Source organism: Sceloporus occidentalis, unplaced genomic scaffold (genome assembly GCF_023333645.1).
Source record: "Sceloporus occidentalis isolate IW3139 unplaced genomic scaffold, rSceOcc1.0.p SCAF_7, whole genome shotgun sequence".
NCBI classification, from domain to species: Eukaryota; Metazoa; Chordata; class Lepidosauria; order Squamata; family Phrynosomatidae; genus Sceloporus; species Sceloporus occidentalis.
Window position 1 is genome coordinate 98269645 of NW_028316987.1, and position 17717 is coordinate 98287361.

General features: G+C 51.6%; 1 protein-coding gene across 4 annotated transcripts in view; it reads left to right on the plus strand.

Moving 5' to 3' along the window:
* Positions 1 to 17717, plus strand: part of LOC149310253 (SWI/SNF-related matrix-associated actin-dependent regulator of chromatin subfamily D member 3) — a 50118-nt gene that overhangs the window by 29046 nt on the left and 3355 nt on the right. For all 4 annotated transcript variants that reach the window (XM_089533994.1, XM_089533995.1, XM_089533996.1 and 1 more), the window contains exons 4-11: positions 2088 to 2210; positions 2412 to 2534; positions 3019 to 3114; positions 11448 to 11549; positions 13527 to 13688; positions 14220 to 14317; positions 14462 to 14597; positions 17452 to 17574. In XM_089533994.1, coding sequence (XP_089390120.1) covers positions 2088 to 2210; positions 2412 to 2534; positions 3019 to 3114; positions 11448 to 11549; positions 13527 to 13688; positions 14220 to 14317; positions 14462 to 14597; positions 17452 to 17574 — 963 coding nt within the window. The remainder of the gene's footprint in view (positions 1 to 2087; positions 2211 to 2411; positions 2535 to 3018; positions 3115 to 11447; positions 11550 to 13526; positions 13689 to 14219; positions 14318 to 14461; positions 14598 to 17451; positions 17575 to 17717) is intronic.

A 17717-nucleotide genomic window follows, 5' to 3' on the forward strand; every position in this document is an offset into this window, starting at 1 on the left:
GAGGAGGGCAAACGTTGTCCCCATCTTCAAAAGGGGAAGAAAGAGGATCCCAACAATTATCGTCCAGTTAGTCTGAGATCAATCCCAGGAAAGATTCTGGAGCAGATCATTAAACAGAGAGTCTGTGAACATCTAGAAGGCAATGCCATCATCACAAAAAGTCAACACGGGTTTCAGAGAAAGAAGTCATGCCAGACAAACCTTATCTCCGTCTTTGATAAAATGACCATTTTGGTAGATGAAGGGAATGCTGTGGATGTAGTATATCTTGATCTCAGTAAGGCCTTTGACAAGGTTTCCCATGACATTCCTGCATACAAGCTTGTAAAATGTGGGCTAGACAAGGCAACTGTTACATGGATCTGTAATTGGTTGACCGGCCGAACCCAAAGGATGCTCAATATTGGCTCCTTTTCATCCTGGAGGGAAGTGACCAGTGGGGTGTCCAGTGGGGCTCTGTCCTGGGCCCAGGGCTATTCAACATCTTTATCAATGACCTGGATGACAGAATTGGGAGCAGACTTATCAAATTTGCAGAAGACACCAAATTAGGGGGAATAGCTAATACCCCAGAGGACAGGATCAAGATTCAAAATGACCTGAATAGACTAGAAAGCTGGGCCAAAGCTAACAAAATGAAATTCAACACAGAGAAATGTAAGGTATTGCACTTAGGGCGGAAAAATGAAATGCACAGATATAGGATTATGGGGGACACCTGGCTGAATGAAACTACGTGCGAAAGGGATCTGGGAGTCCAAGTGGATCACAAGTTGAACATGAGTCAACAGTGCGATGCAGCAGCTAAAAAGGCCAATGCAATTTTTAGGCTGCATCAATAGAAGTGTAGTGTCTAGATCAAGAGAAGTCATAGTGTCACTGTATTCTGCTCTGGTCAGGCCCCACCTGGAATATTGTGTCCAGTTCTGGGCACCACAATTCAAAAAGGACATTGAGAAACTGGAGCCATGTGTCCAAAGGAGGGAGACTAAAATGGTGAAGGGTCTGGAAACCATGCCCTATGAGGAACGACTGAGGGAACTGCTGGGGATGTTTAGCCTGGAGAAGAGAAGGTTAAGAGGTGATATGATAGCCCTGTTTAAATATTTGAAGGGGTGTCACATTGAGGAGGGAGCAAGCTTTTTTTCTGCTGCTCCAGAGAATAGGACCCAATGGAGCAATGGAGGCAAGCTCCAGGAAAAGAGATTCCACTTCAACATTAGGAAGAACCTCCTGAGAGTAAGGGCTGTTCGACAGTGGAACACACTCCTTCCTCAGAGTGTGGTGGAGTCTCCTTCCTTGGAGGTCTTTAAGCAGAGGCTGGTTGGCCATCTGCTGGGGATACTTTGATTTGGATTTCCTGCATGGCAGAAGGGGGTTGGACTGGATCAGGGCCCTTGCAGTCTCTTCTAACTCTATGATTCTATGCCGCTGTAGCTGTATCCCACAGGACTGAAGGTTGGCTCCTGCCCAGCAGCAGCTCCCACAATGGTGATGGAGAGGAGGAGGAGGCACTTAGAGGCATGTGCAGAGTATTACGCTCTGTACAGTTGGATGGAGGGTACCAGCTACAGGTTTCTGGAAAGAGCCCTGAGCCTCAGGGCAGCCCTGGCCCTGGGTTGGCCTCAGCAGACCATGGCCTTTGTGTCTAGCCGGTATGGGCCTTTCCCCATTGAGGGCACCTGGTCAGCTGCTGTGGGAACAGAATGGCTCCCGTGTGGACTGGCTGCCAGCACTCTGCTTGCAGATCGGCCAAAGAGATTGCACACCCGCCCTGGCAGTCCAGTGCCAGCCCCATTTTCTCCCAGTTCCCATCGGCCTTTTTCCCCCTCCTACCCCGGCATAGCTCTGCCTCCCTCCTCTCCCTGAGCTGGATGAGCAAAGGCATTAGCAGCTCCTCTCCAGCAAACAGCCAGCCTCTGTCCAGGTTCTGTCCATTGGACTTGGGCCACAGGCACACCACTCCTGCCTTCTGAGAGAGGTAAGGGGTGGAGCTGGGGCTGTCTGTCCACCCCAGGCTCTGCTCCGGGGGCACATTGCCTGCCTGCCTTCCTCCTTGCCCTCATAACGCTGCTCTTTCCCCCCAGATCCGGGAATTGGTGCCTGAGTCACAGGCCTACATGGACCTCCTGGCCTTTGAGCGGAAGCTGGATCAGACGATCATGCGGAAGCGCGTGGACATCCAGGAGGCCCTGAAGAGGCCCATGAAGGTGGGTGGGAGGCCCTGGTGTAGCAGGACCCTTTTGCCCCTTCCAGGCGGCACCATTCCCGCCTCCCCTCCCCCCGTACTGCCAGAACGTGACCTGGAGTGGGGTGACCCCAGGGCAGGAGCTGATTGCTCTGGGCGGACATTTCTACCCCATTCTCACCCCTGCCTTTCCTACCTCCTCATTTGGTTTCTCCTTTGACAGCAAAAGCGGAAGTTGCGCCTTTACATCTCCAACACCTTCAATCCGGCTAAGTCAGATGCAGACGACTCCGACGGGAGCATTGCCTCTTGGGAGCTCCGTGTGGAAGGAAAGCTCCTTGATGATGTAAGCATGCGCACACACATGTGCGCGTGCACATGCGCACACCCGTGCACAGACTCACATGTGGGACCTCAAGAGGCAGAAGTAGCCCAGGGGCACGGGGCAGAGATCGGCCACGTGCGAGGGCCCATGACGCCCCCACAGGCACCACGGACCCAGGACTGCATGCCTGACTCAAAGCTGAGCATCTGGGGCAAAGAGGGCACCCGAAAGGGTGCTGCTCTGTGCCACTCGCTAACAGGAACAGGGAAGCCATGAGGGCTGGGCAAGGGGTCAGTGCTGGGCCAGACTTGTGATTCAGTGTGCAGGGCAGGGGCAATGGGTGCCCTGCTTTACCCTTCCCCTGCATCAATCTCAGAGCTTGCCTATCTAGAAAAGGGATCCCTTTGTTGCGTGTGTGTGTGTGTGTGAGATGCCTGTGACCATTGCCTTTCTCGCCAGGAGTTTTGGGTGCTTCTGACACATTGCCTCTCTCCTGACTCCGCAGCTCAGTAAACAGAAACGGAAGTTTTCCTCCTTCTTCAAGAGTTTGGTCATTGAGCTGGACAAGGACCTCTATGGGCCAGACAACCATCTGGTGGAGGTAAAGGGGCGCCCAATGCCCCGGCCGTCAGGGGCATGATCCTCTGCGGGCATGGGTGGGGGAGGCTGCCCACCTGAAGGCTTTGGCCCCTGCACAGTCCCCAATGTTGGTCCATGTGGACGGCTGGCACAACATGTGTGGCAGGAAGGGAGAAGAAGGGAGACGCAGAGCGTGAGCTGGTCAGGATCAGGCCTCAGGTACCCACCAGTGGCTACCAATGTGGTTAAACAGCCCACTTCCCACTCCTCCCACCCCCTGGCTAGACGAGAGCAGAGAGGGTCCCTCCGGTGGCTCTGGGTCTACCAGGAGTGGCAGCCGGCCTCTGGTATGTGGGGAGAGGGCAGAGAGCCATTGGGACCCACAGCCCATGACAGCCGCATCCTCTGAGGACTGACCTTTCCCTCTGTAGTGCCGTCCACTTTGGGAGCTGCCGCTGTGTCTTGTGTCAGGGGTCCCACAGTTCTGCCGAGCGGCAAAGTCCTTCCTTCCCACAGGGAATGCGGGAAGTTCCCCATCTCTTGAGTCAGTCCTGCAGGCCGTCTCACAAGCCCAGTGAGGTCTTTCTTGGCATTGTTTGGGGACATGTTGCAGCCCTCTGCACTGTCCCTCCACCTTTCCATCTGTCAGCCTTTTCCTTAAGCTGAGGGGTGTCCAACACATCATGTCCTTGTGGGGGAAGGACTGGACACCCACCTTTCCCTGCACCACCATGCCCTCCCCCATTTTTGCGGCCCCAGAGGCTTCCCATTGCAGATCCCTGTTTCTCTCAGGAATAAATGGTGGTGTGGACTGGGCAGTTTCCCAGCAGACGAGGGTCCTAACCTCCTGTATTCTGGGTTAGCTCCTCCCAATTTGCTCCTGTAGGCAGGGACAATAGGACAAAGACCGGCCCCTATATAGGGAGGAGCTAGCCCCCCTGGACCCCAGTCTTGTTCCTGCCTACGCTTCTCCAGGATGCGCCTCTTCCAGCCAGCGAAGTTTTTCCTTTCGCCGAAAGCGGTTTGAGAGTTTTCTTCTCCTCTCTCCTGCCTTTCCCCCCTTCCTTGGTGGTGGCTATGGCAGAGGACCCCAAGAGCACTGGCGAAGGGTCATCCTTAGCTCAGGCTTCCCTAGCTCAGGGTCTGCCAGCTCAACAGAGGGAGCTGGCTTCAGAGGGAGACCCATTGGGAGGTGTCTGCTGTTGCTCTGCAGCTTCTTTACTACAGCCTTGGAAGCATGAAGAAGACTTAAAATGGCAAGGGCTCCCAGGATTGGAGAAAGGTCTTGGCTTTGCCAATGACTCTCCCTCTCCTCCAAAGAGATGGTGAGGGATTTCCCCTCCATGTCTCTGTTTCTCCACATCACCTCTGCCCAGCCTGTTTAAGGCCAGGGATCAGTGAGGAAACTGGCCAGAAGTCATGGAAACTTCCCTCCTCAGCATCTCTGCCCAGCCAGAGTTCAGAGGACAGGCCAGCCAAAGCCATGGCAAAGGATTTCTCTGCATCACCTCTGCCCAGCCTGAAGCAGGGCCAATGTCAGAGAGGCAAGCCAGCCAGAAGACACAGGAGAAGGGTGAGTACCAGGGGCCCTCTCTCTCTAGCCACCAAAGAACTTTGCCAGATCTAATGCCCTCGCTCAGGGCAGGCATTGCCATGAGGCCTCTGCCATGGCCATTGCAGGCACTATGCCTAGCATAAGGTTTGGGACTCTGCAGATGGGGGCGTAAACCCTTGGTCTTCCCATCTCTGGCCCCAATGGCACCCAGGACCCCAACAGGTGTGGGGGATCCTTTTGCAGACTGGGAAAGACATGGTGGTGTTGCCAGGGCTCCTGCACATTCCTTTTGAATTCTTATAATGAGATGGTGTGTAAGGAGGCAGAGGATTCCTCCTCTGTGTTGCACAGACGCATGGCTGTAAAGGAAGCTGGACTTGGCCCAGCAGGAGCTGAAGCTTCCAACTCTAAAATGGTCTTTTTGGCTGCCACAGAGCATCCCACAACAAAGCACAAAGTGGCTTCATGTCCTCCCCAGAGAGAGCATGACCTTTGCCACCCACTTCTAAACAGAGGCTGGAGGGCCATCTGTCGGGGTTGCTTTGATTGAGAGTTCCTGCATGGCAGAATGGGGTTGGACTGGATGGCCCTTGGGGTCTATTCCAACCCTAGGATTCTGTGAGAGAGCACATGGATACAAATCCTCCTGTGTTCCCTTCCCAAAAATAACAAACAAACAAAATGGGGTGAAAACACTTGTGTATATCATGGGTAGAGAGTTCCCTTCACTTGGCCTCTCCTTTCCATCAGAGATTATCCTTGCTCAGGATCCAGATATCCCTTAGATAAATGGGGAGCCACGTCCCACAGCAGCTACCTATGCAAGTGGGAAGAGAGTTGAGGACCAAGCCAGCTTCTATCATGCAGCCGGGTTACTGTAAAGCCTGCCTGAGATTAAAAGGGCTAAGCTGTAGACCCCAGCTTGAAGTTGGGGCTGTCTCAAACATAAATAAAACAAAGTGCCCTGTGAGTATCAGGGCTACACTACAGGCCATATGCAGCTATCTACCCATGATTAGCAATGGCCTTCTGTCACTGCTAACCCAGGAGCAGTTTCCTCAGCGCCTGGAAGAAGCTGCTGCCCAGGCAGCCTCCCTTGATGGGGCAAAGCATGGAGGGGAGAGCCCCACATCAACAGGTCTGGGGGCTCAGATTTACAAGAGATACTGGTTAACTTTTTCTGGTGTTCGTTTTATTACTGTTAGCCCATGAGATTTGAGTTGTGCTGTTTCTGCTCACCCCCCTCTCCTTTTTCCAGGCCAGAGAAGATGCCTGGAAGCTAAGTCATCTAAGTCACCACATGGTGACTTTTCTTCCCTCCTCATGGGCCTCCATCCCTGCCTCCATTAGGGACAGAGCCTTTTTGCCTTAGCTGGAACAGCCTAAGACATAAGATGAGCACATGGTTCTGCCTCCTTTGTGCAAACTGGTATCAGCCATAGCACTTCTCATTAAGAGCATAAGCTTTAACAATACAGATTCATTTAAATGCTAATAAACAGGGTGCCTCAAGCAAGGAGAAAGATACTTCGCTCCTCTGGTCACTCAGCAGATCTCTAATGGTTACAGGCATTGAAGATCTTTGATAAATCATCTCATATGAGGTGATAGATATATTGGATTACGATGACAAACCAAGATCCACTTTAGTGGCAAAAGGGTCAAGTCCTTGTTAAGAAACATGGAACCTGAGTCAGCTAGGCTCAGGAGAGGTGGCTCTCTTCTCCTTCCCTTTTTTCATAGGAGAGATGTCTGTTAAAAGGAATAAACTAAAAAATACAGTTTCTTCCATGAGATGGTTCTCACTAATACAGGAGGTTAAGAAAAAATCTTAATCAGAAACAAACAGACACACAGCTTCCTCTCCATCCCAGGAGAAACCCCCTTCCCCCAGGAGTCTTTTAAAACATAAAATCAGGTTTTTCTACTAAGAGGTTGCTTCAAATCCCATACAAACATCCTGCAGAGCCCTGAGGGGATTTGCCACAAAGATCACAATTACCTCTTACCTTGTCTAGATAGTTGCATTTTAAATAAGAATGCCTGCTGATGGGATTGCCATTCAGCTGCTCCCTGCCCTGGATAGGCCTATTGAAACAAGGTCTATCATGCATATGAGGAGTTGGGCTCAAGGCCATGGAGGTTCATGCTGCCAATCTCTTTCTGTTAGTGGTCTCAGGGTGCTACAAGATTCCTTTGCATACTGTTGAGCATGCTTTGATTGTGATTTCCTGCATGTCAGGGGGTTGGACTTGATGGCCCTTGTGGTCTCATCCAGGGTTATGTGTGGGTGAGTGTCTTATCCCTGACTGGGTTTCATGCCAAGGTCTGGCCCAAACAACACCATTGTCCACTGCCTTCTGAGGCTGGGAAAATGGACTTCCTAGTGCCTATGCCTTGTTTTTCTGCTAGCACATGTGCTCAGATTTAATATACCATACAGCTCCATATAGAGACATACACTAGCCATCTATATGCCCACAGCTTGTGAATATATATGTGTATATATATGTATATGTGTGTATGTGTGTATACATACACACACATATATATATATATATACACACACACACACACACCAAAAAACAAAAACAAAACACACCAAACTGTGATTTTACTATTTTATACAGGAGACTCCATTTTACTATGCCATTATATTTTATGTGACTTGAGCTTCCATGGATTTGGTATCCATGCAAAGTCCTGAATCCAACTCCAGTGCATATCGAGGGCCCACTAGTCTATTTAGAATTTAGGTTTGTGTTCCTTTGACAGATCCTTTTTGTGGAGAAAATCCTCTCCTCGAAATTAGATACCAGCAGGTTATCCATGCCAAGTCCTCTGTTACCGTTTCATGATTGCTTAATCAGCAGTTCATTCAGCCAGAAGGCCCCTCTGCCTTCCTATAGGCTGATGATAGTCTGCTGCATGGAGTTGGGGCGATTTTTGAAGCCTCTAGACAGGTTCATCCTCAGATGAAATCAGACTTAATTCTGACCACAGGCCCTGTTAACACAGAGTGCATCTATGCTTCTGCATGGACTCACCAATGTCTGCGAGGTAAAGGTTAATCCAGTGTCTTCTTTGCCTAACCATGGAATTAGTCTTATTTTACACAGGTTCACAGAGGTTCCAGTAAGAACTTCACATTGTTTTGAAATATTAGTTGGTGGTCAGACATTAACATTCCTCTTTCAGAATGATAAGTCTTAATTGCTACAAGTGAAATCACCTTAATATCACCTTCATTGCTATAACCAGTTGACAAGGTGATTAGTGATAGGCTGGATGCTGCCATAGGTCCAGATTGGATCAGGTTCCATTCTGATTGATCTCATAATCCACCTTTTAGACAAGTTCACATCGACTGCTTCAGGTTTTCAGTGGCTGACCTGCTATAGTCCGTCCAAGATGGCATCAAAAAGTGACTAAGACCCAACATGGTTATAAGGTAGGTGCCTGCCATCACGTCGTTTCTGCTCTATACGAGAGCAGCTAGAATGGCAGCCATCCTCACATTAAGAGGCTGTTGAGGGGAGTTTTCCAACAGAGCCCAGCCCACCAGACATCGTTTTCCAACTTGGGACATGAACACGGTCTTAAAGGCTCTGACGGTTGGGCCGGTCCAGTCCCTTTGGGAGGCCTCCCTCAAACACCTCTCCCTTAAGGTCATCTTCCTCACGGCCATTCCCTCCGCCAGACGGGTGTCAGAGCTGGGGCCCTGTCGGTACGTGAAGACTTGTGTATTTTTAGGCCAGTCTCAGTGTGCCTTTGTCCAGACCCTACCTTCATGCCTAGGGTCAACTCAGCCTTTCAGGTATCGCAGGACATTCTCCTGCCTTCATTCTGCCCTGATCCTAAGAAGGACTTCAACCTTAAGGTCATCTGAGATGTTGTTAGTTTCCTTTCTTCCAGGCTCTTTGGGGTGCAAGGTATCTGCCTCGACTCTGAGTAGGTGGATCAGGTCTTGTATTCAAGAGAGCTACCGAACTCTTGATCTCTCTCCCCCCGAGGGGCTGATGGTGCACTCAACCAGGAGTGCATCTACCTCTGCGGCCTTGACCACTAGCGCCTCCCTGTCAGATATTTGCAGGGTGGCCACATGGAAGTCGCCTTCGACCTTCATAAGACATTACAAACTGGACGTGTCTCAGTCCGCTGAGGTGTCATTTGGAAGCAGGGTCCTCCAACAGATTGTGTCGGGGCCCACAGTCTCCTAGCAGCACCTCCCTCCCAGTTCGAGAGGGCTATTGTAAACCCCAGAATACAGGAGGTTAGGACCCTGTCTGCTGGGAAAACGAACGTTGGTTCTGTCAGGGATGATGGGAGTTGTAGCTGTTCACCTCTGGCTCGAACTCACCACCTTGTTACGCACCGGCGCTGACCAGTTTTGGCCAGTGGTTAAAGCTTTGCTCTAAAGCAGCAGAGTTACAGAGAATAGGCTGAAGACCCTGACAAACTCTCCAAGCCTTCTCACTCTTGCTTCCACAGAAGTCTTCCCACTTCTTCAGGATCCAGCTGGCTCTTGTATCTTCACTCAAGACACCAGACAACTCAGTAGTCTTATATCAAAGATCTACTTTATTCTACTATATACAGCTCCAAAACTATCCAACACAACTCCTCACTACTCCAATACTACCCACAAAATACATTGGGATTCATAGCCATTATTATAGTCCTTGGATCATACCACCCACTCTTGTCAGTTTCCACCCAGTGGGCGTGTACATCCACTCTCATTGGTTCTCTTGGTTCATCCCATAATTAATGATTTCATCATTTCACCTTGCCCACTTTAACAATTCTCAGGTGTGTTCAATTATCCACTTTGCATTTCTGTCCTTGGCATTTAGGACTTGTTAATTACATTACCATTTACACCTGTGTGGTTTCTAATTGCTTTTGCTGAGTCATCCTGACTCACATACATGTTTTATTTCATTCACTGTATATCCCATGTTGCTTTTCCTTAACAGGTTCTTACCCGTGATACGTTCATTTCCAGCAGACGAGGGTCCTAGCATCCTGCCCACCCGGGTGCTGCCTGCGGCCTCCGACCCTGGCTGCCTCTCGGTGGACCTGCCTTGTTCTTCTTCTTGTTGCTGGATTGGTTTTCTGAGTTCTTGTTTGTTCTTGGACTAGTTTTCTAAGGTGTGCTAGTTAACCCTTAGCTGATGTTACTAAAGTTCAGTTCCTTGATTGACCTTACTACTCGCTTGGCTTGTTATAGACTGAGGCCCAGGGGGGCTAGGTCCTCCCTATATAGGGGCCGGTCTTTGTTTATTGTCCCTGCCTACAGGAGCAAATAGGAGGAGCTAAACCCAGAATACAGGATGCTAGGACCCTCGTCTGCTGGAAATGAACGTATCACGGGTAAGTGCCAACGTTTGTTTTCAGTCGCTTTGCTCTCTTTTGGGCTGAGTGGAATTTGCTGTTCTCTGGGTCTTGGGAGATCCTTTGGGGTCTGTCTATTCTTCATTTGCACCTTCCTGCTCCCCCTCTGTCTGAATAACTGCATGTCCCTCATAGGCAAGGCCACCCCTGGCCCCAGGTCTTTTATGACGAACCCCGCACCTGTACCTCAGAGTCTACACCCCAGGCTGGAGGTGGCTGCCATCCTGTGGGTCTGTTCGGCCGGCCCCTTCCCTCTGCTCACCTGAAGCTGCCCCAGAGCAGCTTCCATCCCGGCCCTTCTGGGGCAGAGAGTCCAGCCACCTCCCAGTCGCCCGGTGAGGTCTGCCGCTCTTTTCCTTTTCCCCTGGGACTGACCAGATGCCTGCAGGACCTTCACTTTGCCAGATGACCTGAATGCCTGGCCTCCTCCTGCCCCTCCTGTGCCTCTGGGTTGGCTCTCCGGGAGCAGCTCCCAAACTCCCTTCCCACTCCCGCAGTCTGGAAGTGTTGGGAAATGTAGTTCTTTCTTGAGGATCGTTAGAAACTCAGAAAGTAAGCAAGATTTGTTTAATCTCACTAGCAAAGCTTACTCAGCAGAAAAATGATGATGATGGTGCAAGCAGGAATAAAACTTTAGCTAGCTCACTCCTCTCCCAGCCCCATGTCCCCAATAAAAACACACACTCACTTGGTTAAAAGTGAAAAAGAAAACAAGTTTACTTACAAAATCATGTGTGTGAAGAGATACACAGGTCTAGCTTCATGTTGCAAGAAAAAATGAGGTAGAAAAGGTAGTCTCCATGCATCTTAAGAAAGATGCTCCCTCAGCATGCTTCCGCTCCGGAGATAGACATGCTGATGAGTTTGCAAGCAAGTTTAGTAATGGAGTCTCATCTCTGCTGCTTCTTCACCCAAGACAAAGGAAATTAGGTGTCCTCATGGTAAACAGGAAATGAGGAGGGGGAGTGAGGAGGGGGTTGTTAGTAAGCAATAAAACTACCATAGACATGCATTACTAGAAAGTCTTGGCAGGCAAACCATAGACATGCGAAGTTGCTATATCCCAACAGGAAGTGCCAGTGGAAGGGCCCAGGGCTGGGTTGAGTTCCTGGGCTGACCCATTGGCCCAGCTGAGGCCTGGTTGCATCAAAGGCCACCTTTGCTCAGCCTGGCAGGCCGGGGCACCCTCCAAGGTCTTTCAGGCTGGTGGAATCCATGGGACTGTCTGGGGTCTGGCCTTCCTGTCTGCATGGCCTGGGGTGTCTCTGCTCCGGGCTCAGGCTTTCTCAAGTGGGGATGGCTCATGCGCCAGAGATGTTGGAGCCTCTGGGTGAGTCTTCATCCTGTGGCTTACAGGGGCGGCCCCTGGCGCTCAGCAACTTCTCTCATCTTCTCTCTGGCAGTGGCACCGGACGCCCACCACCCAGGAGACGGACGGCTTCCAGGTGAAGAGGCCCGGGGACGTCAGCGTGCGCTGCACCCTCCTGCTCATGCTGGATTATCAGGTAAGGCCCCCAGCGTCACACGGGAGCCCTGAGGTCTGGCACCTTGGTCTGTGCCGAGGTCTGGCCAAGATGCTCTCAGCTACTCTCCCTCACCCTCCTGTTCTCACTGTTGGGAATGAGGCCTGCACTCCAGGGTTGTTGTTGTTGGGGCCCTTGGTGTGAGTGGGCCAGGCTGGGGCTCCAGTGAAAGGACGCAGAGTGCAAAGCGGACCAAGGCCCTGGGAAGGTGCAGGATGGAGTGGGCAGAGGTCCCACCCTGCTGGACAGGGGAGAGGAAAGGGGCTGATCACATGATTTGGGTGAACCAAGGGAGAAGCCCTCTGTGGGCCTTGGTGACCCAGATGTGAGCAGCCCTCCCCAGTGGCCCCTGATCCCTTCTGTGGCAGCATCCAGCCAGCCGGGAGTTTAGCTGGGGAGGGTGCTTGAGATGGCAGAAGGTGGTGGGCAGGAGGGGTTCATTTCCTTGGGGCAGGGGAGTGGGGTGGGGAGACAGGGGCAGAGAGAGAAAGAGAGAGCATGCGTGAGCCCATGCGCACCCTCTCTTTTGTGTCACCGGCAGAAACCTCTGGGGCTCTCCAAGAGCCCATGCATCCCTCGAAGGCAGCTGGGTGGGATGTCCCTTTATTTGAAACCTGTGGTGCTCCTCCTGCTGTGGCTGCTTTTGGTGGCTTGGATGCTGCTCTGTTCTTATCTTCTTGCCTGCCAACCCCCCCCCCCCCCCATTTGTCGTGCTTTTCTGCCTCATTCCGAGTACTGTCATGCTGGAAAGGGGGTTACAGTTAGGGGAATAGGGTTTGTCTCCATAGCTCATGTTGCTCTCTCTTTCTGTGTGTGTAGGCAACCTAACAGGAGGAGAATCTTCTGCTGGGGGGCAGGTTTGCAATGAGGAGAGGGCCTTGCCAGCCAGCCCCCCACTCTGCTCCTCTCAGAAGCTTAAGCTGCTTTGTTAGTAAAAAGGTGGGCCTGAGCAGCAGCTATGAGGTAGGATGGGGCCAAATAAAGAGTTCACTTCTGCTCCCCTCATTAAATTCTCCTCCATTCCCCAAATTCCTAGCATTGCAGAGTGTGAGACGCTGGGAATCGTTCTGCCTGGGACTTTCCACTTTGCTGGGTTGTGTCTTCTGGGCCGCTTTCTCTGGATGCCTGGATTCCATTTCCAAACACTCAGCTGAAGTTTTAAGTAACTCCAGTGCCAGGATTTGGGAGGCTGAAGGAACATTTAATTTGAGAGGGCAGAATTCTTACCTTATTTTGCACACACACACACACACACACACGCTAGCTGTTCTCCTGTTTGTGAGTAAAATATTTCAGCCTTGCTAGTGGATTTAAAGCAACGCAGCGGTGAATTCGGCAAATGGGTTCCAAACAGGCAGGGATGGGCGGAGCTGCTGGCAACCCTCTTGGGGGGCTCATCACAAGGAGGCTGGAAGACACCTTTCCCTTGTTGCCCCATATCTCCTCTGAGCCTCAATTAAGTTGCTGCTGCTGCTGCTGCTGCTGCTGCTGCTGCTGCTGCTGCTGCTGCTGCTGCTGCTGTTGAGAGGCGGTTGTCCTTGGCATGTACAGAGAGCAACCAGCATCCTGGCAGAGGCTCTGCTGGCAGCCCCACAAGCAGGCAAGGGGCTCTGGGGCTCTGGACCCCTCTCCCAAGGGCAGCTATTGACCCACTGGGCTCTTCACTGGGTAGATGCCTGGCTGGACCATGTTTTGGGCTCTCCAAGGGAGAGTAGCCCATTCCTCTTCAGGGTGAACAGAACCTCCCTTTTAGCACTCTTTGGTCCTCCCTTGTAGAGCTGAGGAAAGCCTTTGGCTCTGTGGATCAGATCAGCCTCGGGGAGGGGGGGCAGCGTTGGAGAATGGGGTCATGAGGGCACCCCTGGTCACTGGGTGCCTGGACAACTCCAGCAGACGCTTCCCTGCCACGCTCGCTGCTCTTCTCCCCCCAACGGGGATGAATTCTCCTTTCTGCCGCAGCCCCCACAGTTCAAACTCGACCCCCGTCTGGCCCGCCTGCTGGGCATCCACACGCAGACGCGCTCGGCCATCATCCAGGCGCTCTGGCAGTATATCAAGACGAACAAGCTGCAGGACTCCCACGACAAGGAGTACATCAACTGTGACAAGTACTTCCAGCAGGTGGGCCCTTCTGCCCCATACGACCTTCCTTGGCTGGGGGTGTGTGGTCAGTGGTCTCATGCGATGCTTCATGGCCGTGGACACTGGCCGCCTGGGCTGTGGTTCGGGGGGGTTGGGCAGGACACTCGCTGCAAACAACAAAATCCACCTCTACAGCCCCCTGGGCAAGATGCTGTTGTCCCCCGTGGGAAGGCCAGGGCCAGAGGATGGGCAGAGGGGCAGTGCGGGTCAGGCCTGGCCTGGCAGCCTTCCCCTGCTCTTGGTTTCCACTTGGGGGAGTCCCACTTGGAGACCCCTTTGGGGTGAACTTTGGGGCCCTCCCTCCCCGAGTCCCTCCTTTTCCTCAACCCAGAGTTTCTCCCTTCTGCTGTCCCTGTGCCAAGATGTTCCCCTCTTTTTAGGTAGTGATGGTAGTGGGGGGCACCCCCAAAGTGGCAGCACAGGGCCCTTCTTGTCCAAGGATCTCCTCATCTTTGGCTGCCTCCTGACTGCAGCCCCCCCCCCCCCCCGGTTCCTTTTCTATTACTTCAGATCTTTGACTGTCCACGACTGAAGTTCTCTGAAATCCCCCAGCGCCTGACGAATCTGCTGCTGCCCCCTGACCCCATCGTCATCAACCACATCATCAGGTCAGCTGGCACTCCCCCTTTGACCCCGCGGTCTGGGAACTGCCCTGCAGGTGCCCCCCAACTGTGGCCTCTCGTGAGCCCTGAAGGGATGCCCTTGGGAGCAGCTTGCAGCTTTATGTCTCCCCTCTTCTGCCGCCCCTGCAGTGTGGACCCCAATGACCAGAAGAAGACGGCCTGCTACGACATTGACGTGGAAGTGGAGGACCCACTGAAGGGCCAGATGAGCAGCTTCCTCCTCTCCACGGCGAACCAGCAGGAGATCACTGCCCTGGATAACAAGGTGCTGTTTCAGGGGTGGGGAGACCCACTGTGGACCTTGAATGTGGAGGGTTGAGGGATGCCTGCCTGGTGGAGCACCATCTTCTACTCTGGGGCTGGGCAGTGCCCCACTGGAAGGACAGCATGGGGCCTGGCAGCCTCCCAACAAATGCCAGGTGTTGGCAGGAGCCACAAAAGGAGCAAATGGGGTGGGAGACAGAACTGTTGGGTGTCTATCCTGCTTGGGCGCCATTGGCCTATGGAAGGCAATAGAGTCCAAGAATCCTAGAGTTGGAGGAGACCCCAAAGGGTCATCCATTACAGTTCCCTTCTGCCATGCAGGAAAGCACCCTCCAAGTCTCCAAAAAAGAGACTCCGCTGCCCTCCATTGAGGCAGCAGTATCTTTCACTGTGGAATCTCTTTTCCTGGAGTTTGCATCCATTGCTCCGTGTCCCAGTGTCTGGAGCAGCAGAAAACAAGTTTGCTCCAGCTTCAATATGGCTTCCCTTCAAATATTTAAACATGGATCTCATTTCACCTCTTGACCTTCTCTTCCCAAAGCAGCTCCCTAAGCCACTCCTCATAGGACTTAGTGGTTTGCAGACCTTCCACAATTTTGTTTGCCCTCCCCTGGACACGCTCCAGCTTCTCAACATCCTTCTTGAATTGTGGTGCCCAGAACTGGACACAGTGTTATTCCAGGTGAGGTCTGACCAAATCAGAATAGAGTAGCACTGTTACTTCCCTTGATCTAGAGCCTATACTCCTATTGATGCAACCTAGCATCATATTAGTTTTTTAGCTGCTACATCACACTGTTGACTTACGTTTAGCTAGTGGTCTACAGAAGACTGCCAGATCCCTTTCACATGTAGTTTCATTCATCCAGGTGTCCCCCATAATCCTATATCTGTGCATTTCATTTTTCTGCCCTAAGTGCAATACCTTACATTTCTCTGTGTTGAATTTCATTTTGTTAGTTTTGGCCCAGCCTTCTAGTCTATTCAGGTCATTTTGAATTTTGATCCTCTCCTCTGGGGTATTAGCCGCTCCTCCTAATTTGGTGTCATCTGCAAATTTGATAAGAATGCCGTCTACTCTTTTGTCCAAGTCGTTGATAAAGATGTTGAATAGCAAACTGGGTCCAGGACAGATTCTGTGGCACCCAACTGATCACTTCTCTCCCAAATGAAGGGGAGCCATTGCTGAGCATCCTTCTGCTGATCAACGTATTACAAATCTACCTAACTGTTGCATTGTCTAAACCACATTTTGCCAGTTTGTTTGCCATAATATCATGGGGGACCTTTGCTGAAGACTTTACCGAAATCAAAATAACGCTGCGTCCACAGCATTCCCTTCGTCTACCAGGCTTGCGCCTCTATAAAAAGAGACCAGACTAGTCTGGTACGACTTGCTTTTGAGAAAGCCATGTTGACTTTTCGCAATTGTGTCAGTCCCTTCTAAATGCTCACAGACTCTCTGTTTCATGATCTGCTGTGAGATCTCTAGGATCTTTCCTGGGATTGATCTCAGACTAACTGGAGGATAATTGATGGGATCCTCTTTCTTCCCCTTTTTGAAGACGGAGACAACGTTTGCCCTCCTCCAGTCGGCTGGGATTTCTCCTCTTCTCCAGGAGTTCTCAAAGATTATTATGGCCAATGGCTCTGAGATTACATTTGCCAGTTCTTTTAATATCCCTGGATGTAGTTCATCAGGTCCTGGAGACTGATATTTGTTTAGGTTAAACAGGTATTCCTGTACTATCTCTTTATTCTGTGCTGAGTTTCCCCTTTTTTCTCCTCTGCTCCATGGAGCCCTGGTGGGGCAGGGGTTCAATGCCTGTACTGCAGCCATTCACTCAAAACCACAAGAAGGTTGCGAGTTCAAGACCAGCAAAAGGGCCCAAGCTCGACTCAGGCTTGCATCCTTCCGAGGAGGGAGCTAAAATGAGTACCCAGACTGTTGCTTACTTGCTAATTAGCTTAATTGCTGTTTACCGCTATGATCTTTGGAATAGCGGTATATAAATAAAACAAATTATTATTATTATTATTATTATTATTATTATTATTATTATTATCCTCCTCCTCAGGTTGAGCCCCTTTTCCTTTTCTGAGAAGACGGAGGCAAAGAAGGTCTTGAGTAACTCTGCCTTTTCTCCATCTTCTCCATCCACTGGCTCTACCGTTTCCTTCTTTTTGTTACAGACATAGCGAAAAAAGACCATTTTATTGTTCTTAACCTCCGTAACAAACCTGAGCTTGTTCTGCGCTTTAGCTTTTCTTACTTTACCCTAAACATGCTTGCTATTTCTTTGAATACCTGTTTGGTGATTCCACCCTTTTCCCATTTCTTATGCATCTCCCGTTAAAAACCTCGCTCAGCTGGAAGTTCATCATGATGTCTTGAGACACCTCCCATTTTTCCTGCTGATTGTGGCTGAATGAATTTGTGCCTTCAGTTTCTCACTTTCGAGCAACTTGCATCCAGCTTTTCCCAGAGTACCCAGGTCTCTGCGCTTGCTCCCCCAAGCTGGGTCTCTGCCGCCTGGGCCTTGCCCCACGCCAGCCAGCCCCACAACTCCAACTCTTCTGCACCAGCCTCTGTCCTTGACTTGCAAGCCACCTTGCCCTCCTCACCAGCCCTCCCCATTTAAATGGGGCTCCGAAGTTGCCCCAACTGCTGTGGCCCGTGGCCTTGTCAGGTCCCACTCCTGTGCGGAAAGGCTGCCCATGGACAACCCGGAGGCCGAACACTGGGCCTGGGGGCCGTGGCTGTGGACTGCGTGGAGGGAGCTGCCAGGGAAGCCAGCGCTCTTCCCACAGGGCAAGAGAGCTCATGGGAAATGACCCCCACATTGCTCCTTCAGATTCACGAGACAATTGAGTCCATCAACCAGCTGAAGATCCAACGAGACTTCATGCTCAGCTTCTCCAAAGACCCCAAGGGCTACATCCAGGAGCTCCTCCGGTCCCAGAGCAGGGACCTCAAGGTAGGCTGGGCTCCTGCTGGGGCGGGCCTCTCAGCGGTCATCTTGCCAAGTGGCAGGTGGGAAAGTGTGTGTGTGTGTGAGTGTGAGAAGAGAGAGATCTTGAACTTGGGGGCTGGATCTGGATCTCCCCCCCCCCCCCCTTT